The following is a 23,283-nucleotide window of genomic DNA, read 5'->3' on the forward strand; positions in this document are numbered from 1 at the left end:
AAAGGTTGTTAAGAGAACGCCATAGTTGTTAAGCAAACTCATTGTTTGCAAAGGACAATTTTTGCCCAAAACCAGCAGTAAAGACTACAGCACGTGACTCTGGGATCCTGCAAACAACCATAAATATGGGCTGATTGCCAAGGGCTCAAAATGTGATCATGTAACCGCAGGTGGGGGAGACTGTCGGAACTTCAAATCCAGGTTTTTAGTACCTTTTGGGAGGGGGGGTCCATTGTAACTTCAGATGGTTATTAAGTGACCAATTGTAAGTCAAGGACAACGTACGTGTACTCAGTCTTAAATTTAAGGACTTTCCATTAAGCATGTGACTGAGTAGCAAATACATTGAATTAAATTAAATATTATTTTTGCTAATAATTTTGCACATTTGTACATTTCTGTACAAAAATGAATCTTGGCTAAAATATCTGCTTCTCAGAAGATAAACATTAGAGCTCAAATCCAATTGAAAATTATTATAATGCTAAGAACTAGAAACTGACAGGTCTTTAAAATGTTGAGTGCTAATTCAAATAAATGTCAAATTGTTAAGTGTATCAGTTTCACCAACCTGGTGCACTTTTAAATTTATCTTAATTTTGGTTAATCTCTTAGCTTTTGGATTAGAAAATATAGAAACTGTATATAAGGTTCCATTTATAGTTCAGTTAATTTGTTTACCTATTAATTGGTAATCATTGAATGATTTAGTTTTCAGTCACAAACATTTGCATAAATATATTCAATAAACTTTTAAGAGTTTATCTAATGAATGCAAGTGGAATATTATGGGTTATCACATTAAGTTAATACAGAAGGTGGTAAAGCCTATCAACATTTATCTTATTTTGTAGTCAGCCTTGAAATCAAACAATTAGTAATTAACTAATATATTCTCTGTTTTTTTCTTCAATATTGTTTTACATTTGTTTATGCCTAAAACTAGATACATATAATTAGGACTGGAAGATATCCCAGATATCTAAACATCCAGGCATCTAGATAATTCATATTTGTTCTTAAGAGTTTAAATTATTTTCTGATTAAATGATAACCCAATGGCAATATATCACTGAATTTAGCACAATTGAAATCTGTGATGATACTGCCTAGAAATATAAGCCAGCATTTGAAGTTGGCAGACTGGTATGTGCAAAATGTCACGTTAATGTTTAACAGAACTTTAAAATCCCAGAGCTTCCTTGTTAGCATCTGCTAACTATGGGCAAATCTTTAAAATGTGCTTTAAACATTATTTAATTTGGAAATTATTTGAGATTATCTAAAAACTGAGGAAAAAGGTTTATATTTCTCCCCTGGTTTTCTAAGGACTTGGACTAGTGCTTCTACCATGAATTATAATACTCAAAGTCTCTCTCCATTAACCTTTCCTCCTGTTGCTTATCTTTTGCACAACTGTTGTGGCAGAAACAGCAGAAAGGATGTGAAAGAAGAAATAGCAGTTTTATGTCTTCTCAGTTTCCCCCTTCATTGATCAGATGTGATGGAGAGCAGTACTCCAAGAAAAGTTTCTAGATGAGTAACCAGGAGGCTCAATCTAGACCACGGGTAGGCAACCTTGGCTCTTTTATGACTCGTAGACTTCAACTCCCAGAATTCCTGAGCCAGCATGGCTCAGCTTGGAAACCTCTCCCTTTCCCCTCAGCATGGCTGGCTCAGGAATTCTGGGAGTTGAAGTCCACGAGTCATAAAAGAGCCAAGGTTGCCTACCCTTGATCTAGACCAGACATGTCAAACACAAGGCCCGGGGGCTGGATCCGGCCCGCGAAGTGGTTTCATGTGGCCCGCGAAGCCATCCTGGAAACAGTGAGGGAACGGCCCCCACTGCCTTGGCCCTGGCCCAGAGACCCTCCTTCTGCCAGAGACCCTCAGATCTGTCCCACTCCTGCCCGGGCCCCCATGGGCACCCTTGATGCGAACGATGTAGAGCTGGCCACGCCCACCCAGTAGGCCATATGCACTCTAGCCACGCCCACCCAGTAGGCCACGCCCACCCAGGCCATACCCACCCAGCCCCTTGAGGGCAACCGCAATGCTGGTACGGCCCTCAATGAAATTGAGTTTGACACCCCTGATCTAGACTGTTAACATTCTTTAGTAGCCCTCAGAATCCCACAGATTAGGTGAGGCCAAAAAAATTGAGCCCTCTTTTTAAATGACTTGGAGCTTGGGAGATTTCACTCTTTAAAATTCCTTAAATGCTTTCCTCAAAATGACTACGCAATGTTCCCATACAAAGATTCTGATTTAGGGTATATGAATCAGTATGAGAGATGAAATTCTGAGAATGCCTCCAATTGCAGTAGAGCAGCTGAGAAGGAGGAACAGCTGTTCACTGGACAAATCACAAATCACTTGAACAAAGTCAGAAGAATGCTGAAGAAGACTTGAAAGTAGGAATGCCTTGGAAGAAGCTCTAGCAGGGAAGGGAAGATGAGCTGGAATATCTTCTCCATCTTGGATTTTAATCTCAGGCAAAGCAAAGTTTAACTCTTCTTTTTGAATGATTTTTACAGGCCATAGAAATCCTTCCTTCCTTCCTTCCTTCCTTCCTTCCTTCCTTCCTTCCTTCCTTCCTTCCTTCCTTCTCCCAGAACACCAATAACTTTGCTGTCCTGTCTAGCCCCTACATACTGATCTTTCAAAGACTGCTTATAGAAGAACAAAGCTCCTCTGCTAACCTTGTCTGTCCAAATGTACTTATTAAAACAATTTATTTTAAACCACACAAGTAAACTAGAGTTGGCTCAGTGGGTTAGGACGCTGAGCTTGTGGATCAGAAGGTCAGCAGTTTGGCGGGTCAAATCCCGAGTGCCGCATAACAGAGTGAGCACCTGTTACTCGTCCCAGCTTCTGCCAACCTAGCAGTTCGAAAGCACGTAAAAATGCAAGTAGAAAAATAGGGACCACTACGGTTGGAAGGTAACAGCGTTCCGTGTGCCTTTGACGTGTAATCATGCCGGCCACATGGCCACGGAGTTGTCCTCAGACAAACGCTGGCTCTTCGGCTTTGAAACGGAGATGAGCACCAGCCCCTAGAGTGCGGGAGAACCTTTACCTTTACATATATATACCGTATATATATATATATATATATATATATATATATATATATATATATATATATATATATATATATATATATATATATATATATATATATATGTGTGTGTGTGTGTGTGTGTGTGTGTGTGAAATATTTGTCAAGTCTTTTGAATACGCCTTGCTAATTAACTCTTTCTTTCCTGTTTGGCCTAACTCAAGGCTATCCACAGGATATAGTCACAACTTATGACATCTCATTATTTGTGTAAATTATTCAAATTGCTAATAAAGAATTTTAGGGAGGCTGAAATGATCATTTCGAACTTCTTATGTTCTCATCAGTCAGTCATACCCTTTTTTAATCTGAGATTCGAACCTGGGCTGATTATATATTAGGCAGTTGCTTTAACTTCCTGAGCCACAGGTTCTTTCTCTCTTCATTAGCTAGGAAGCAAGGGAGATATATGTGTTAAATATTTGTCAAGTCTTTTGAATACGGTTAAAGCAACTGCAAGTGATAACTGTTTGCTTGAAATGATTTGGCTTTGTTGTTGTTAGCTGCAAAGTCATGTCCAACCCATCGCGACCCCAAAGACAACGTTCCTTCAGGCCTTCCTGTCCTCTACCATCTTCTGGAGTCCATTTAAGCTCACGCCTACTGCTTCAGTGACTCCATCCAGCCACCTCATTCTCTGTCGCCTCATTCTTCTATTGCCTTCAATCTTTCCCAGCATTAGGCTCTTCTCCAGTGAGTCCTTCCTTCTCATTAGGTGGCCAAAGTATTTGAGTTTCAACTTCAGGATCTGGCCTTCTAAAGAGCAGTCAGGGTTGATCTCCTCTAGGACTCACCAGTTTGATCGCCTTGCAGTCCAAGGGACTCAGAGGAGTCTTCTCCAGCACCACAGTTCAAAGGCCTCAATTCTTTGGCGCTCAGCCTTTTTTATGGTCCAACTTTCACTGCCATACATTGCAACTGGGAAAACCATAGCCTTGACTATACGCACTTTTGTTGACAGGGTGATGTCTCTGCTTTTTAGTGTGCTGTCTAGATTTGCCATGGCTTTCCTCCCCAGGAGCAAGTGTCTTTTAAGTTCTTGGCTACATTCCCCATCTGCAGTGATCTTGGAGCCCAGGAAAACAAAATCTGTCACTACCTCCGTTTCTTCCCCATCTATTTGCCAGGAATTGAGAGGGCCGGATGCCATGATTTTGGTTTTCTTAATGTTAAGTTTCAACCCAAGTTTTGCACTCTCCTTCTTCACCTGCAACAAGAGGCTCTTTAGTTCTTCTGCCATTAGAGTGGTATCATCTGCATATCTTAGGTTGTTGATATTTCTTCCAGCAATCTTAATTCCAACTTTTGATTCATCTAGCCCTGCCTTTCTCATGATGTGCTCTGCATATAAGTTAAATAGGCAGGGCGACAGTATACAGCCTTGCCGGACTCCTTTCCCAATTTTGAACCAATCAGTGGTTCCATGTCCAGTTCTCACTGTTGCTTCTTGACCCACATATAGGTTTCTCAAGAGACAAATAGCATGGTACGCCTATCTCTTTAAGAACTTGCCACAGTTTGTTGTGATCCACACAATCAAAGGCTTTGGCATAGTCAATGAAATAGAAGTATATGTTTTTCTGGAACTCTAGCTTTCTCCATGATCCAGTGCATGTTGGCAATTTGATCTCTAGTTCCTCTGCCTCTTCAAAATCCTGCCTGTACTTCTGGTAGTTCTCGATCCACATACTGCTGGAGTCTAGCTTGTAGGATTTTAAGCATAACTTTACTAGCATGAGCTTTTCTAAGACCCACTTCACTTTACATTCTAGGATGACTGGCTCGAGATCAGTGACCACCTCATTGTGATTATCAGGGACATTAAGCTCATTCTTGTATAGTTCTTCTGTGTAATTTTGCCACCTCTTCTTAATCTTTTCTGCCTCTGTTAGGTCCCTGCCATTTTGATCCTTTATCATGCTCATTTTTGCATGAAACATTCCCTTCATTGCTCCCATTTTCTTGAAAAGATCTCTGGTCCTCCCTATTCTATTGTTTTCTTCTATTTCTTTGCACTGTTCATTTAAGAAGGCATTCTTATCTCTTCTAGCTATTCTCTGGAATTCTGCATTCAGTTGGGTGTATCTTTCTTTTTCTCCCTTGCCTTTCGCTTCCCTCCTTTCCTCAGCTATTTGCAAAGCTTCCTCAGACAGCCATTTTGCTTTCTTGCATTTCTTTTTCTTTGGGATGGTTTTGGTTGCTACCTGTTCTACAATGTTTCGAACCTCTGTCCATAGTTCTTCAGGCACTCTGTCTATCAGATCTACTTCCTTAAATCTATTTGTCACCTCTACTGTATATTCAACAGGGATATGATTTAATTCATACCTGAGTGGCCTGGTGCTTTTTCCTACTTTCTTCAGTTTAAGCCTAAACTTTGCAATGAGAAGCTCATGGTCTGAGCCACAGTCAGCTCCTGGTCTTGTTTTTACTGACTGTATAGAGCTTCTTCATCTTTGGCTGCAGAGCACATAGTCAATCTGATTTCTGTGTTGACCGTCTGGTGATGTCCATGTGTAGAGCCGTCTCTTGGGTTGTTGGAAAAGAGTGTTTGCTATGACCCTCGTATTCTCTTGACAAAATTCTATCAGCCTGTGCCCTGCTTCATTTTGTACTCCAAGGCCAAACTTGCCTGTTATTCCGGTTATCTTTTGGCTTCCTACTTTAGCATTCCAATCCCCCATGATGATAAGGACATCATTTTTTGGTGTTAGTTCTATAAGGTGCTGTAGGCCTTCATAGAACCGGTCCATTTAATCCTCTTCAGCACTGGTGGTTGGGGCATAGACTTGGACTACTGTGATATTGAATGTTTTGCCTTGGATTCGAACTGAGATCATTCTGTCATTTTGAGGATTGTATCCCAGTATTGCTTTTCCTACTCTTTTATTGACTATGAAGGCTACTCCATTTCTTCTGAGGGATTCTTGCCCGCAGTAGTATACCTGATGGTCATCTGAATTAAATTCTCCCATTCTTGTCCATTTTAGTTCGCTGATACCTAAGATGTCGATGTTCAGTCTTGTCATCTCTTGTTTGACCACGTCCAGCTTTCCTTGATTCATGAATCTTACATTCCAGGTTCCTATGGAGAAAAAATCTTTACAGCATTGGACTTTCCTTTCACCACCAGATACATCCACAGCTGAGCGTCCTTTCGGCTTTGGCCCAGTCGCTTCATTCTTTGTGGCGCTACTAGTACTAGCCCTCTGCTCTTCCCCAGTAGCATATTGGATGCCTTCTGACCTGAGGGGCTCATCTTCCAGCGTCATATCGTTTTGCCTTTTTGTTCTGTCCATAGGTTTTTCATGGCAAAGATACTGGAGTGGGTTGCCATTTTCTTCTCCAGTGGATCACGTTTTGTCAGAACTCTCTGCTATGACCTTTCCGTCTTGGGTGGCCCTGCACGGCATAGCTCATAGCTTCATTGAATTACACAAGCCCCTTCGCCACGACAAGGCAGTAATCCATGAGGGGGGGGGGTTTGTCTTATTTATTGTTTATTTATTTATTTTATTTTATAGTTACATTTATATACCGCCCTATTCCCTGAGGACTCAGGGCGGTTTACAGGGAATTAAAATCCACCATACAAAAGTTAAAAAACCAATTAAAAAAATATTAAATTACCCTGTATACATTAAAACCCCAATTAAAAATTTCTCCTCAGCCTGGGCCTGAGAGCTCAAAGAGCCAGGTCTTCAGGCCCCGGCGGAATGATCGGAGGTCGGGGGCAGTCCTCAGCTCCACCGGCAGCTGGTTCCAGAGGGCAGGCGCTCCCACCGAGAAGGCCCTATCCCTGGGTGTCACCCGCCGGCAATCTCTCACCGGCGGCACCCTGAGCAGACCCTCCCTGTGGGAGCGCACTGGGCGAAGGGCGTTTGATGCCGGCAGCAGGTGTTCCCTCAAATAGCCCGGACCCAGGCCATGTAGGGCTTTATAGGTAATAACCAGCACCTTGAATTTCACCCGGAGGGCAACCGGAAGCCAATGCAGCTCGCGGAGTAGAGGTGTTACATGGGAGTATCGGGAGACCCCCATTACAACTCGCGCGGCCGCATTCTGCACCAGTTGAAGCCTCCGAGTGGTCTTCAAGGGCAGCCCCATGTAGAGAGCGTTACAGTAGTCCAAACGGGAGGTCACAAGCGCATGAGTAACTGTGCGTAGGGCGTCTCGGTCCAGATAGGGACGCAACTGGCGCACCAGGCGAACCTGTGCAAAAGCCCCCCTGGTCACGGCTCCTATGTGGTCTTCAAAATTGAGCCGTGAATCCAGGAGGACGCCCAGGTTGCGAGCCCTATCAATGGGGGGTAACACCTCACCCCCCATCGTTAAAGGTGGAATAACTTGGTTAACCCAAGATGCCGATATGCACAGCCACTCAGTCTTGGCGGGATTGAGACGAAGCCTGTTTCTCCCCATCCAGACCTGAACCGCCTCCAGGCACCGGGACATCACGGAGAGGGCATCGCTGGGTTGGTTCGGGGTGGAAAGAAAAAGTTGGGTATCATCAGCGTACTGGTGATACCCCACACCGAAACCACGAATGATCTCGCCCAGCGGCTTCATATAGATGTTGAACAGGAGAGGCGAGAGGACCGACCCCTGAGGAACTCCACAAATGAGAGACCTCGGGGTGGATCTCTGCCCTCCTGTCAACACCGACTGCGAGCGGCCCTGGAGGTAGGAGGAATACCACCGTAAAACGGTGCCTCCCACTCCCAACCCCCTGAGACGCCGCAGCAGGATACCATGGTCGATGGTATCGAAAGCCGCTGAGAGATCTAATAGGACCAGGACAGAGGAGCAACCCCTGTCCCTAGCCCTCCAGAGATCATTCACCAGCGCGACCAATGCCGTCTCCGTGCTGTATCCGGGCCTGAAGCCCGATTGGTACGGGTCCAGATAATCAGTTTCCTCCAGGAACAGAGGGAGCTGATGCGCCACCACACTCTCAACAACCTTCGCCAGAAAGCGAAGGTTGGAGACTGGACGATAGTTGTTTAAAACAGCCGGGTCCAAAGCAGGCTTCTTGAGAAGGGGCCTCACCACCGCCTCCTTCAAGGCGGCAGGGAAGACACCCTCCTTCAAAGAAGCAGTTATTACTGCATGGAACCAGCCTCGTGTTCCCTCTCGAGCCGCATAAGCTAGCCAGGAGGGGCACGGATCCAACAAACAGGTGGTGGTGCTCAGTCTCCCCATGATCCTGTCCACATCATCAGGGGAAACAGGGTCGAACTCAGTCCAGATAGCGTGCTCAAGACCGCCTGATTCCTCCACGTCAGACTCTGCCCAGTCAGAGTCCAGGCCGGTCCGGATCAGAGCGATTTTGTCCGCCAGATGATGACTAAACTCCTCGGCTCGTCCCTGCAAGGGATCCTCTCTCACCTCCTGGTTAAGGAGGGAGCGAGTCACCCTAAACAGGGCGGCCGGGCGATTATCTGCGGACGCGATAAGGGAGGCAAAGTAGTTAGACTTTGCCGTCCTTATCGCCGCAAGATAAGACCTTATAAAGGTTCTTAACTGCAATCGGTCGGATTCGGATCGGCTGGATCTCCAACCGCTCTCTAGACCTCGTCTCCGACGCTTCATCTCCCGGAGCTCCACAGAGAACCATGGGGCCCAACGGGATCTGCGCCGAGTCAGAGGTCGCGTGGGTACAACGCAGTCGAGTGCCCTGGTGGCAGCCGTTTCCCAGGCCTCCACCAGAGCATCGACTGGGCTGTGGGTGAGGGTGATAGGTATCGGCCCAAGCGCCCTCTGGAACCGGTCCGGGTCCATTAGGCGCCTGGGGCGGAACCACCTGGTCGGTTCTGCCGCCCAGCGGCGGGGGATGGCATGACGGAAGACCAGCCTCAGGAGGTGGTGATCTGACCATGACAGAGGGGTGATGGATGGAGAACCCCCTCCCAGATCATCCAACCACTGTCCAGACAGGAACACCAGGTCGAGAGTATGATCCCCCTCGTGAGTAGGGCCCTCAATAACCTGGGTCAGGCCCATGGCTGTCATGGAAGCCATGAACTCCCGAGCTAACTCCGACGACCCCCCCAGTGATGGCAGGTTGAAGTCACCCAGGACTATAAGCCTGGGGAACTCCACCGCCAACCCTGAGAGGGTGTCGAGCAGCTCAGGCAGGGCTGTTGCCACACAGCTGGGCGCCAGGTATGTGAGCAACAAGCCCAACTGAACCCGAGGACCACATCTCAAGAGGAGGGATTCACTCCCGGCCATCTGGACAATGGTGGCCTCCCGGGGACACAAGGTCTCCCGAATAACCACTGCCACCCCACCACCCCTGCCCTGAGCCCGCGGCTGGTGCAGCACCCGGAAACCCGGCGGGCATAACTCGGTGAGAGGCACCCCTCCCTCCGAGCCCAGCCAAGTTTCCGTGATGCACGCTAGATCCGCACGTTCCTCCTCGATCAGATCACGGATGAGGGGAGCTTTGTTAACTACGGATCTAGCGTTAAAATAGACCAACCTGAGCTCAGGGGCCTGATCACCCTCATCCCCGGGTAAGAGGGCGCTAACCGGAGGGTCGGAGCGCGCCACCGCTCGGAGATAGATAGTTTAAATGTATAACTCTCAAGATTTCAAATAGGCTTACATGGATACTCCTTTCATTTTATCCTATCAACAGCACCCTTCTGAAGTAGGTCAGATATGAAAGAGAGTGACTTGCTGGAAGTCATCATGCTTTTCATTTCATGGGCAAATGTGAACCCCAAATCCCACATTTCTCTTCATTTTCACCAATGAAGATTATATTCAACAGAGTCTTATACTTTCCTGCCCTTTTTTATGGTTTCCTAACTTTCTTCAGGTTCCATGTGTGTGTGTGTGTGTGTGTGTGTGTGTGTGTGACTTGGGAAGAGTTCATATTTTGCTGCAAATTACTGTCAAGAGAATGCTTTGTACCACTGAATTAGATGGTGGCTGGAAGTCAATAAAAAGTGGACTAAGAAGGTCTGGAGTTTTCACAAACAATGGTATTGTGTTGCTGTAGCTTTGGCAGAATAGTTGGCAAATTCCTTGCATAAATCAATTCTAGGTCTACCACTGATTAACACCCTTCTGTTTATGAACTTCTTAGTTAGTATGTCTTCATGTACACAATCAAAGGTATGTGGTTGTAAAGTCTCCTGATATTATAATCTCTGATCCAATCTCTTGCTGAAGTTTCTCTGCTGTAGGTTTACTCAGCTGCGAATCTGATTTAGCAACTATACTTTGATTGTATAGTGTATGATTAAATACACTATGGAGTGAATACATTTTTAGCTGTTAAGGAAAAAAATAATTGTAAAAATTATGTAACATACTATCCCTAGGAGAATATAATAATGAAACTGCTTTGCATGTCTAAAAAATAAATTAAATTATTTCCAGCCTCTTCGCATTAATGTTTTTGCTGGGAACAGTTTTACTGAATGAGAATGGCTCACATTCATGTATTTTATGTAGTTATCACTTCATGTGAGATTCAAGGGAGATACGTTTCAAAATATGTTTTTCCCAAGTAAAAAGTGTTATTTCTGTTTTTGTGTTTTATGCAAAAGATGTTACATAGGATTATAATAGACAACTGTTTACTGTAATGTAAAATTGTTTCTCATAAAGGAAAACATTTTCATTGTCCTTGCAACTACTGATGTAAACAGAAACTACATAATGGAGTGCAAGATCCATTAGCTGTCACTTTAATATCAGAATTAAATTTTTAGTTATTTAAAATCAGCCCAATAACTAAGTCACTTTTAAAAAATCACAGAGAAGGTAATAACATGTAATAAGTATTTGTTTAGTTGATGAACATAAACCTAATACATTATTTTGATTAATAAAAATGTTGAAATAGACATTACAGGTATCACAGGACCTGTAATGAAAGTTGGGAATTCTTTTATTATGTAGGTTTATGACATCATACTGTAGATTTGTCCTGCTTTGAAAAATGATGGGGAAGTGCACAGGTTATAGTTCTCTAGTTCTTCTTGGATAAGTAATCTTCCATATTATTGAAAAGCAGGTAGAATTCAGCATGGAGTTACTGTTTTTCTTTTCAGATCTGAATTTATTTCAGTTAAGCCTAATAACTACCAGAAATTTTACGAACAAAACAGCAGGAATATATTGAGGAAATCTAACAGACCAGTGTGAAGCTGTGTCATTGATGTAGTCTAAAGATTTATTGTCCTTTAATTTATTGGGCTTTAAGCATTCTGAATGATTTTTCCTTGTTTGTTCCAAATCTATGCCTGAAGGTTAGGAATATTTTAATACCTAGTCAGTTTAGTGTAGTGCTGAAGGTGCTTGCTCAGAAATCAGGAGACTGTGAGTTCTATTTCCACCTTAGGAATAAAAGCCAGCTGGTTGATTTTGGACCGGCCCAACTCACTTCATAGGACTGTTGTTGTGAGGAAGGAGTATTAGCTATTTGACTTACTTTTAAAGTGATAAAGGTGGGATAAAAATCAAATAACTAAATAAAAATATTCATCACTCTATGCGTATGGATACATATCTGCTAAATGATAATTTTCCTACCTGGGCATAACTTACTGAGGGAAGCTACATATATTTGGAACATGTAATACACATTTGCCTGTTTTATCACCTGTACATCTGGCAAAAACTACAAGCCACTGGCAAATTCCTGCCACTTTTGAAAGTGTGTGACAGAGATTTGTTTATCATGGTTTATGATATAATGAAGTAATAATGAAATACATTTCACAAAATGGCTTTATCAGTGTTATGCCTTACAGCAGCAGAGATGAGAGAGAGGGAGGGGTGGAATTATTCCTCTGAATATATGCCTACATATGCTGACATATATTTTGGGACTTATCACATTTGAGGCATTTAAACAAAAATAAAACAGAAGCACAAACAATTTTGTATTGCTTGACAGTGGAGTGATCAGTTTGACAATATTATTAGGGCTACTACATCAGACGGAATATCAGATATCAGACCTGGTTCAAACATTACTATTGTATTATGGTTAATAAAAATCTATAGTTTACATGGTGTGTTTAAATGGTAAAACACTTTATCCCAAGTTGTTCCATTCACATGAAGTCAACTCACTTTCTGCCCTGCTTCCCTGAGTCAAAGGCAGTAAATGGGAAATACTCACATGATTTAGCCCAGGGCTTTTCAACCTTTTCACAAACTGTACCACCTTTAGGACATGACAATATTAGAGTACCACCAGTACTGATGAACGTATGGTGAATTTCTCCATATTTATTAATGGTCAGGTGGCTGGTCGGCCCTTCTTCCTCTCTCCCTCTCCTCTCTCCTTACCCATCGCTCACAAAGGTCTCTCACTCATTCATGTCACTCGCAAAGGCTGCTCACTCAGTCTCTCACTCCCCCTCACAAAGACCACTCACTCAGTCTCCCACTCACTCCCCCGTCGCTCGCAAACACCACTTGCTCAGTCTCCCACTCATGTCGCTCACAAAGGCCATTTGCTCTCTCATTCTCCCCTCACTGTTTCACTAACAAAAGCCTGTTCTCTCTCTCCATGTGTGTTTTTTCTCTTCCTCTCCTGCCAAAACCTGCTCCTTTTATAGCTTCTCCTCTCTCCACCCTCCTCGTCCTTTTCTCTTAGAGCGGAAGCTCCAATCAGCATATAGTTGTGCGTATAGATCCTTGGGCTTCTGCCAAGCCCTGCAGCTCCAGCTGATCTCCAGGCCTCTGCGGCACAACTTTAGCTCATTCCTTCTCCCGCTACACTTGGCTAGGGGTTGCGGACCACTTGCCAGGTGCTAGAGTACCACTGGTGGTACAGTTTGAAAAGCCCTGATCTAGCCAACTCATGTTAAGGTGCCATCAATGTAATTGAAGAATTGAACTTAACAGAATACTAGCATTGCCACAATTGCAACTAGGAGGAATCTAGTTCACTTGCATAATGGGATTATGGAAGGTAGGTTCAAAACTAATTGTGATAAAATATTTATAACACATTCTTGATTTATTCTATTATTTTTAATGTAGCTCTACTTACACAGGAATTCAGAAAATACATGTTGGATATAAAGGCTGAATATGAATAAGCAAGATAAGATTTTCTGCTTCTAATTAATATATTTATTAAGATATCCAAAGCAGATCATGAAGCAGCAGTTTAATAGTATAACGTTCTAGTGAACATCATACAGCTCGAATTCAAAAAGGACAATAGTTGATCTTATCAGATTTATAAATTTAGATATTTTGGAATATTCTTCAAATGGGGAAGCAAGAATTAATAACAGCATGCATTCATGCTCTTATTCCCTCAACGTTGAATTCCTGCTATACTCTTACTTAAGAGTGAGTTTGGTATGGTGCTTAAGGCACCAGCTAGAAACCGAAACACCATGAGTTCTAGTCCTGCCTGAGGCACAAAGCTAGCTGAGAGAATTTGGGCCAGTCACTCTCTCTCAGCAATAGGAAAAAGGCAATGGCAAATCACTTCCCACACCCCAAAGGATAAATGCAGGGGCTAGTCTAGGTGATCACCAGGAGTGAAGGTTGATTTAAAGGGACAGCTTTTCTCCCAAATTAGGTCTGCCCATGAAGTCCACCTAGGAACTTCATCTGTTTTGGAATGTGGTAGCGTATGCGCTGTGAATTTCTCAGGGTGCTGTTTCTGTTGAAGGCAAAAAATGCAAATTCTAAGTGTGGGTTTTGACCTGTAAACTTCTAAGTGTGGGTTTTGACCTGTAAACTCATGTACCAGACTTCTTCCTTAGACAAAATCTGCATGCCCTATGCAATCAACCTGAAAAATTATGTTTCAAGCCACCACCCCAATGTTAGAGAAAGGGTGGAGACTAAAAAAAAAGTCATTTTTTCTGTCCCACTGAAATATTTTTGCTTCTGAGGTTTGGAGATGTGGACACTGTAAAGTCTCTAGATTTTTAGATCTGGGCAGTGGGAATGTAAGGTGCCTATCCTTGGGTCACGTTTTCATTATTCATGTTGTTTTTAAATGGACTGTTTTTATGATTTGCTAATGACATGTAGTAGGCATTTTTTATGTAAGCTGCCTAAAATTTGTGGAACTGGGCAAGAAATACTGTAAATCATATAAATAAATAATAAAGAACAAGAGATGTGCCTGCAGTCTTGTTACCGGTAATTTATTTTTAAATTTTAAAAAAAATGAACAAGCAGCTATGGAAGTGACCTTTTTTAAAAAAAACTTGGAAAGCTGACTTTTAATATTAATAATAATAAAGTTGGAAGGGATTTTGGAGATCATCTAGTCCAACCCTCTGCTCAGGCAGGATACCCTATACTATTTCAGATAAATGGCTGTCCAGTTTCTTCTTAAAAACTTCCAGTGTTGGAGCATTCACCGCTTTTGGATGCAGGTTGTTCCACTGGTTAATTGTTCTGTCAGGAAGTTTCTCCTTATTTCTAGGTTGCTTCTCTCCTTGATTAATTTCCATCTGTTACTTCTTGTCCTGCCTTCAGGCGCTTTGGAGAATAGCTTGACTCCCTCTTCTTTGGGTCACCGCCTGAGATATTGGAACATTGCTATAATGTCCCCCTCATCCTTCTATTCATTAAACTAGACATACTCAATTTCAACAACCGTTCCTTATATGTTTTAGCCTCCAGTTCCCTAATCATCTTTGTTGCTCTTCTCTGTACTCTTTCTAGAGTCTCAACATCTTTTTTACATCATGGTGACCAAAACTCAATGCAGTATTCCAAGTATGGCCTTACCAAGGCATTGTAAAGTGATATTAATATTTCACGTGATCTTGATTCTATCCATTTGTTAATGCAGCCTAACACTGTGTTGGCTTTTTTGGCAGCTGCAGCACACTGCTGGCTCATATCTAAGTGATTGTCCACTAGGACTCCAAGATCCCTCTCATAGTTGCTACTATCGAGCAAGGTACCACCTGTACATTTGGTTTTTCTTGCATAAAAGTAGAACCTTACTTTTTTCACCATTGAATTTCATTTTGTTAGATAGCGCCCATTGTTTGAGTCTGTCCAGATCCTCCTGTATCTTAAGCCTGTCTTCTGGAGTATTGGCTATTCCTGCCAGCTTGGTGTCATCTGCAAATTTGATGAGTTCCCCATCTACCCCCTCGCCCAAATTGTTGATGAAGATGTTGAAGAGCACTGGAGAATAGAGCCCTAGGGCACCCCACTACACACTTCCTTCCATGTAGATGCAGTTCCATTGAGGACCACATGCTGAGTACGGCCTGTCAGCCAGCTACAAATCCATCTGGTGGTGATGCTGTCTAACCCACATTTTTCTATCTTATCAAGTAGTAGGTTGTGATCTACTTTATCAAATGCGTTACTGAAGTCCAAGTAAATTATATCCACAGCATTCCTCTGGTCCACTAATTTTGTCACTTGGTCAAAGAACACAATAAGGTTTCTCTGGCATAATCTGTTTTTGACAAACCCATGTTGGCTTTTAGTAATGACTTTGTTTGCCTCTAGGTGTTTGCTGATTCATTGTTTGATTATCTTTTCCAGAATCTTCCCAGGTATTGAGGTCAGGCTGATAGGTCTGTAGTTTCCTGGATCTATTTTTTCCCTTTTTTGAAGATGGGAACTACATCAGCTCTTTTCCAGTCCTCTGGTACTTCCCCAGTGCTCCAGGATCTTTGAAAAATATAATTCAGTGGTTCTGAGATCACGTCTGCCAGTTCCTTGAGAACTTTGGGGTGTAATCCATCTGGTCCTGGTGATTTGAACTCGTCTAGGCTGGACAGGTGCTCACTTACCATTTTCTTGCCTATCTTAACTTGTGTTTCTATCTGTTTTTTATGGCACTGTTTTGATAGGTTGGACTGTTTTTTCACACGGAAAAAACTCGTTAAACAGTTCTGCTTTCTCCCTGTTTCTTGTCAACTTCTTGCCACTTTCCCTCACTAATGGACCAATCATTTACTTAACTTTTTTCTTGTTTTTTATATGTTGAAAGAAGCTTTTTGGTTATTTTTTACTTTGGTCACAAGCCTTAGTTCATTTGGAGTCTTAGCTTTTCTCACTTCATTTTTGCAGGCTCGGACTATTTGCTAATATTCTGCTTTAGTTATGTGCCCCTGTTTCACTTTTTATACTTGTCCTTTTTATCTTTCAATTTATCAGAGAGTTCTTTATGCAGCCATGCTGGTTTCTTTTGAGAGTTATTTTTCTTCTTTGTTGGTATTGTGCTAGACTGGGTTTTTATTATCTCACTTTTCAAAATTTCCCAAGGTTCTTGAGTTGTTCTTGAGTTGTCCTTGAGGATTCTCATCCATGGAATCCTTCCCAAGCTCTTTCTAAGTTTATTGAAATTAGCACTCTTAAAGACTAAGACTCTAGTTTGACTGTGTTCTATTGCTTGTGCTTCCATATTGTTGAATTCTAATATTGCATGATCACTTCCCCCCAAGGTTCCTGTGGCTTTGACACCTTCTATCATTTCATCTCTGTTAGTGAGGATTAGATCCAGTATGGCTAATTCCCTAGTTCCCTTCTCTACTTTTTGGGAGACAAAGTTGTCTGCTAGGTTTGTCAGGAATCTGTTTGATCTTCCACTTGGTGCAGAGTTTGTCTCCCAGTTGATGTCAGGGTAATTAAAGTCCCCCATTATTATTGTGATGTGCTTCCTACATACCTTAGTTAGCTGACTAGCAAAAAGTTCATCTATTTCCTCTGTTTGGTTGGGTGACCTATGGCAATGTCATTACCCCTCTTTTATATTAACTCAAATGCATTCAAGACAGTTTTCATCATTGTTATGCTCTATTTCTGTAGAGAAGTGGTTATTTCTTATATAGAGAGCAACTCCACCTCCTCTTTTATTTGGTCTCTTTCTTTTAAATAATTTAAATCCCTCTAGCTGTGTGTTCCATTTGTGGGTTTCATCCCACCAAGTTTCTGTAATGGCAACAATATCATATCTGCCCTCATTTACCTGAATTTCTAATTCATCCTGCTTGTTGCGCACACTCTGTGTGTTGGTGTATAGACATTTGAGTCCTTTATGACTGACCCTGTGTTTACTTTCTGCCTAACCTGTGTGGTGCCTGAGTTCCCTTATTTTCTTACCACCTGTTTGATTAGTGCATTTTGTGTGGAACTCGCTATTAAAAACTAGATTTTGCTTGACAGCAAGGTTTATATTCTTTTCCACACACACATATCTATGTTACATGCACTGATAACCCTATAATTTTTAGATTGCCGGGGACAGGAATGTTCTGTATCAATTAACTCACTGTCCCCATTGTTCAATTGAAATATTTCTTCAGAAAATCTGTGAATTTATTGCCAAGTAACTCAGTCCCTTTCTTTGATGGATGCAAACCATCTCTTTTGTACACATTTTCATTGGACCAGCTACAGACATCGTGACTAATGTAACCAAAGCCTTCCCCTTTACACCACTCCTTTAGCCACATATTGAATTCTGCTATACGCTGGCTTTTTCCATTTTGCTCCTTATACACTGGTAAAACCTCTGAAAAAGTAGGCCTACAGCCTATCCTGCTAAGTTCCTGCCCCAATCTCTGGAAATCATTTTGCACAGAAAGTACATCTTTTGGGGAAAGATCGTTAGTGCCAAGATGTACAGTAGCATCCACATCACAGTCCTTGCTGGCATTCGTGACTATTTTAAAAATACGCTTCTTGTCCCTACTGGCAAGAAGCCTGGAAGACACCTGACCTCTTTCGAAACTTCTGTGTCCTTTCCTAAATTTACATCCCTTATAATTGAATCACCAACCAGAAGTTGGCTTCTCTTTTTGGATGCCTTTCTGTTCTTGCATGACTGATGTGTAATAAAATATAATGTTGTAGTTTGAATGTCTCCCCTTGCTTCAGTTATTTTGTAGCCTAGAATCAGCAGTATTAGACTGAGACTGGTTGTGCTGTGACATGAAATGGTCCTGCAAATGATCAGATAACCTTTTCCAGTAATGGGAACTTGCTTAGGTTGATAGAGGATGCCTGATTTCTGTTGGTTCTCAGTTTACATATAATCTCCCTTTTTTGAGGCTGTAGGCTGCAGAAAAAGGAACAGGTTTGAGCCAGTCTGACATTAAATATGCTCTAGGTGTGGTGAGCTCTAACTGCTTCTTAGAATAGCTCCTATTATTGGGAGTATTAAAAATAAATAAGACAATGCAATCCTTGTGTTTGAACATCTGTTGGCAGTAATTAACTGCAACTCTTCGAACTACTTAAGATTGCTTTTTCCAGTCTTTTCTGTGGGAGTTTGTGTTGTTATCACCATTTTATTCAATATGCCTTTTAATGTGTTTCAGCACACCGAGAAGACCAGAACAATCGGATTCCTCCTTTGGACAGAGGGCATCTTCCCCATCCCTGACAAAAGTTGCTCCAGGCAGTGAAACCCCAAGAGAGAAACGGAGCCAGGGGCAGGCTCCCCAACACACGGATGGGCCCAGGAGGACTCTCCAAGTGGGTGGACGTTCACCATCTGTTTCCCCAGAGCGAGGCAGCACGCCTACCTCACCTTATTCAGTCCCGCAAATTGCCCCCCTTCCAAGTAGCACACTCTGCCCTATATGCAAGACAACAGATCTCACCTCCTCTCCTAACCAGCCAAACTTCAATACCTGTACACAGTGTCAGAACAAGGTCTGCAACCAATGTGGATTCAACCCCAACCCTCATCTGACCGAGGTAATGGTTCCTTATATGGATAACATTAATACTGTCAACAAGCTTATTTGGTGTTTTAGCTCTCCTGAATTGCTTGTCTAGTTTATTAAGGATCTTGTATGCAGTGTCAGAGCATGTATTTGTTAAGGCTCCATGAAACAGGATAGAATGCTTTCTATCTACTTTATTAGAAAATGTACTAAATCCACATATACACACATCCACTCACACATCACAAATGCACACAATATATCTATCAATATCCATCTATCAAAAGATGAGAATAAGAGGACAGAGAAAAAGAAGTGTTTTATCTGCTGGCTGAGTAGATCAAGGAGAATAGGAAATTCCTGTTTATGGTGAATCTCAGTGTCTTTCCAATACAATGTTCCCATCTGTTATACAGTATATATCATAGAATCTGTGCGAATTCTCAAAATAAGTGTTTATTCTTTTTTATCTTTTATCCTTTGTTCAGACTTATTATGTTTTATTCTTAGTGGATGTTCTCAAGAAATGACAGCAACCATTTTCCTCATTTATTAATGCCATCAGCGCAACCATGATAGCTGTTTTCTATAGTGTATTTTGTTAACAGCTCTAGCTGATTTTCATTCTTCAGTTCTTTTAAGTATCTTTTCCTTTTGTCCTTTTGGTTTGATGATATGTATCAAAACATGAAATGAAAGGATACATATAAATGAACAGAAATAAACAGAATAAAAAATAAAGATATTCTATATGGTATTCCTTGACTTACGACTACAATTGAGCCTAAAATTTCCACTGTTAAGCAAGAAAGTCATTAAGTGAGTTTTGCCCCAATTTGCAACTTTACTTGCCACAGTTGTTAAGTGAATCACTGCAGTTACTAAATTAGTAATGTAGTTGTTAAGTGATTCTGGCATCCACATTGACTTTGCTTGACAGAAGGTCACAAAAGGGGATCTCATGACCCCAGGATCCTGCAGCTCTCATAAATACATGCAGGTTACCAAATTTTGATCACGTAACCATGCTGCAACAGTTGTAAGTCTGAAAAAGAATCATAATTCCTTTTTTTCAGTGCTGTAACTTTGAACGGTCCATAAATGAATGGTCTATGATCGTGCTATCTTTATCATATTTGTTTAGCATTATTTTTTAATTGAATGGAAGATGAGAAATAAAACCTTAAAATCTGCAGTATCGTTTCTGAAATTATGTAACCTCCCCAGCATAGTTTGTTGTTGCTGAAATCAGAATGAAATCAAGATCTGAGTACAATAAGGTATAATTTACAGCTGAATAAAAATAGACATGGCTCATTGTGTAGTTGTGTGACTGTTGATCTGAGTGATGTATAAGATCTCAAATTTCATAATGACCTTAGAAAGATATTTTCAGTGGGCTAATCCAGTTGATCTTTTACCAGAAAATAAATCATTATTTATTAACACCGAATGACGTCTATGGAGATTGTCAGTCATGGTTGTCCCAAAGATGCTTTTTCAGGAGGCAACTGGGCTTTCTTGTTTTTCTTCAAAGACATTTCACTTCTCATCCAAGAAGCTTCAGGTCTGACTGGATGGTGGGGAATGGAAAGACTTATATACCTTGCAGATAGCTGGTCATTTGCATGAACTATATTTTTCAAAGATCCTGGAGCACTGGGGAACTACCAGAGGACTGGAAGAGAGCTGATGTAGTTCCCATCTTCAAAAAAGGGAATCCAGGAAACTACAGACCTATCAGCCTGACCTCAATACCTGGGAAGGTTCTGGAAAAGATAATCAAACAACAAATCAGCGAACACCTTGATGCAAACAAAGTCATCACTAAAAGTCAACATGGGTTTGTCAAAAACAGATCATGCCAGACAAATCTTATTGCATTCTTTGACCAACTGACAAAATTAGTGGACCAGAGGAATGCTGTAGATATAATTTACTTGGACTTCAGTAAGGCATTTGATAAAGTAGATCACAACCTTCTACTTGATAAGATAGAAAAATGTGAGTTAGATAGCATCAACACCAGATGGATTCATAGCTGGCTGACAGGCCGTACTCAGCATGTGGTCCTCAATGGAACTGCATCTACATGGAAGGAAGTTTGTAGTGGGGTGCCCCAGGGCTCTGTTCTGGGCCCAGTGCTCTTCAGCATCTTCATCAACGATTTGGATGAGGGGATAGATGGGGAACTCATTAAATTTGCAGATGACACCAAGCTGGCAGGAATAGCCAACACTCCAGAAGACAGGCTTAAAATACAGGAGGATCTGGACAGACTCGATCACTGGGTGCTATCTAAGAAAATGAAATTCAATGGTGAAAAAAGTAAGGTTCTACATTTAGGCAGGAAAAATCAAATGCACAGGTATACTATAGGTGGTACCTTGCTCAATAGTAGTAACTGTGAGAGGAATCTCGGAGTCCTAGTGGACAATCACTTCAATATAAGCCAGCAGTGTGCTGCAGCTGCCAAAAAAGCCGACACAGTGCTAGGCTGCATTAACAGAGGGATAGAATCAAGATCACGTGAAGTGTTAATACCACTTTACAATGCCATGGTAAGGCCACACCTGGACTACTGCATCCAGTTTTGGTCACCACGATGTAAAAAAGATGTTGAGATTCTAGAAAGAGTACAGAGAAGAGCAACAAAGATGATTGGGGGACTGGAGGCTAAAACATATAAGGAACGGTTGCTGGAATTGGGTATGTGTAGTTTAACGAAGAGAAGGGTGAGGGGTGACATGATAGCAGTGTTCCAATATCTCAGGGGCTGCCACAAAGAAGAGGGAGTCAAGCTATTCTCCAAAGCACCTGAAAGCAGGACAAGAAGCAATGGATGGAAACTAGTCAAGGAGAGAAGCAACCTAGAACTAAGGAGAAACTTCCTGACAGTTAGAACAATTAACCCGTGGAACAACCTGCCTCCAGAAGTGGTGAATGCTCCAACACTGGAAGTTTTTAAGAAGAGACTGGACAGCCATTTGCCTGAAACGGTATAGGGTTTCCTACCTGAGCAGGGGGTTAGACTAGATGACATCCAAGGTCCCTTCCAACTTCCTTCCTTCCTCCTCCTCCTCCTCCTCCTCCTCCTCCTCCTCCTCCTCCTCCTCCTCCTCCTCCTCCTCATTATTATTATTATTATTATTATTATTATTATTATTATTATTATTATTATTATTATTATTATTATTATTATATAAATCCTTCCATTTCCCACCATCCAGTCAGACCTGAAGAAGCTTCTTGGATGCGAACTGAAATGTTTTCAAAGAAAAACAAGAAAGTCCAGTTGCCTACCGGAAAAGCACCTTTGGGACAACACCAAATGATATGCAGAAACAGGGAGCCCTTTTGCTCCAAGAACACTACAGTTTCCTAATGTTCAATCTACTATATATGGCACTTTAAAACACTATTCAGAGGCACATTAATATCTATTAACCTATTAATATCTTCAATTTAAAAAATTACTTTCTGTTGGATGTCAGTTTGCAAAGGGGTTGAACTCCCATAGCAAATACCCGTTCTAAATGGAAAAATACGGTAAGTGTAGGTTCTATAATCATAATCAAATTAGGCAAGATATGAAATGCTTGATCACCTTTAATGCTTCTGTTGTTAATAGCAACTGCTGTGATAGGGGAAGCAATTGGGAGTGGAACTGTAGAATAAAGGAACAGGCCTTCCTTGGCCATAGCCCCAGGAAATATTACTGCTCCAATTTAATGCCAATATCTTTTTCTCATGTCAAAGAGCAAACATATCGCATTTGGTTAAGGATTAAAATCTTTCTTTGCTTGTTGCAGTCTCAGCCCTGATTGCCCTGAGTTGATTATTAAGCAATAACAACCAATGTCTGAGCTGCTATCATGCAAACCTCAGATTCTATATAGATCTGACATCACAGAACCCCACCCACATGTCCAACGATTAAGCGGCACTGGATCTCCCAAGAAGGATGAGAATGGGTGCAGCGGGACGAACATGGATGTCATTTGAATGATACCAATTGGAGCAGTACATTGTGTCACCGTGTTGGGTTCTTCACTGGGACTTTTTCTCAGTATCTATGTATCAGCAATCTAGTAACAAAATATTTTGGCCAAGGGAATTGTAATTCAGCATATCTGAAGAATACCAGACTGAGAAGGGCTGCCTTAGCTATACAGAATTGTATATAATAGTAGGTCAATCAAGCCACCCTGAAGCAATGAAACATATTGAAATACATCATCTTTCATCTAGCAGTCTTTAATTTGTAATTAAAACTGGATGAATTTTTTTATGTAACATTTGCTTTATGCTCTTGCTCAGATCAAAATTATTTACAGTATATGCAAATAAAGTTGCAATACCCTAACCACAATTACAATTCAACTTCCAGTTATGTCAATGCTGTAATATCTATAGTAGCTCTGCTTGAATGATGCCCTGCTGTGTTACATGCACATTTGCCTTAATGTTTGAGGAAATATATTTTCCAATGAAATTCCATTTAGAGAATGAAAA

At 41.7% G+C, this 23,283-nt stretch overlaps 1 protein-coding gene across 1 annotated transcript in view; it reads left to right on the plus strand.

The window, feature by feature from the left end:
* The window catches only part of BSN (bassoon presynaptic cytomatrix protein), a gene marked incomplete at its 5' end in the record, with an annotated part of 233,733 nt that overhangs the window by 22,136 nt on the left and 188,314 nt on the right, over nucleotides 1-23,283 (plus strand). The window contains one exon of the mRNA XM_081319547.1: nucleotides 18,418-18,799. Coding sequence (XP_081175673.1) covers nucleotides 18,418-18,799 — 382 coding nt within the window. The remainder of the gene's footprint in view (nucleotides 1-18,417; nucleotides 18,800-23,283) is intronic.

The sequence above is a fragment of the Vipera berus genome (genome assembly GCF_964194415.1).
Source record: "Vipera berus genome assembly, chromosome: 2".
NCBI classification, from domain to species: domain Eukaryota; kingdom Metazoa; phylum Chordata; class Lepidosauria; order Squamata; family Viperidae; genus Vipera; species Vipera berus.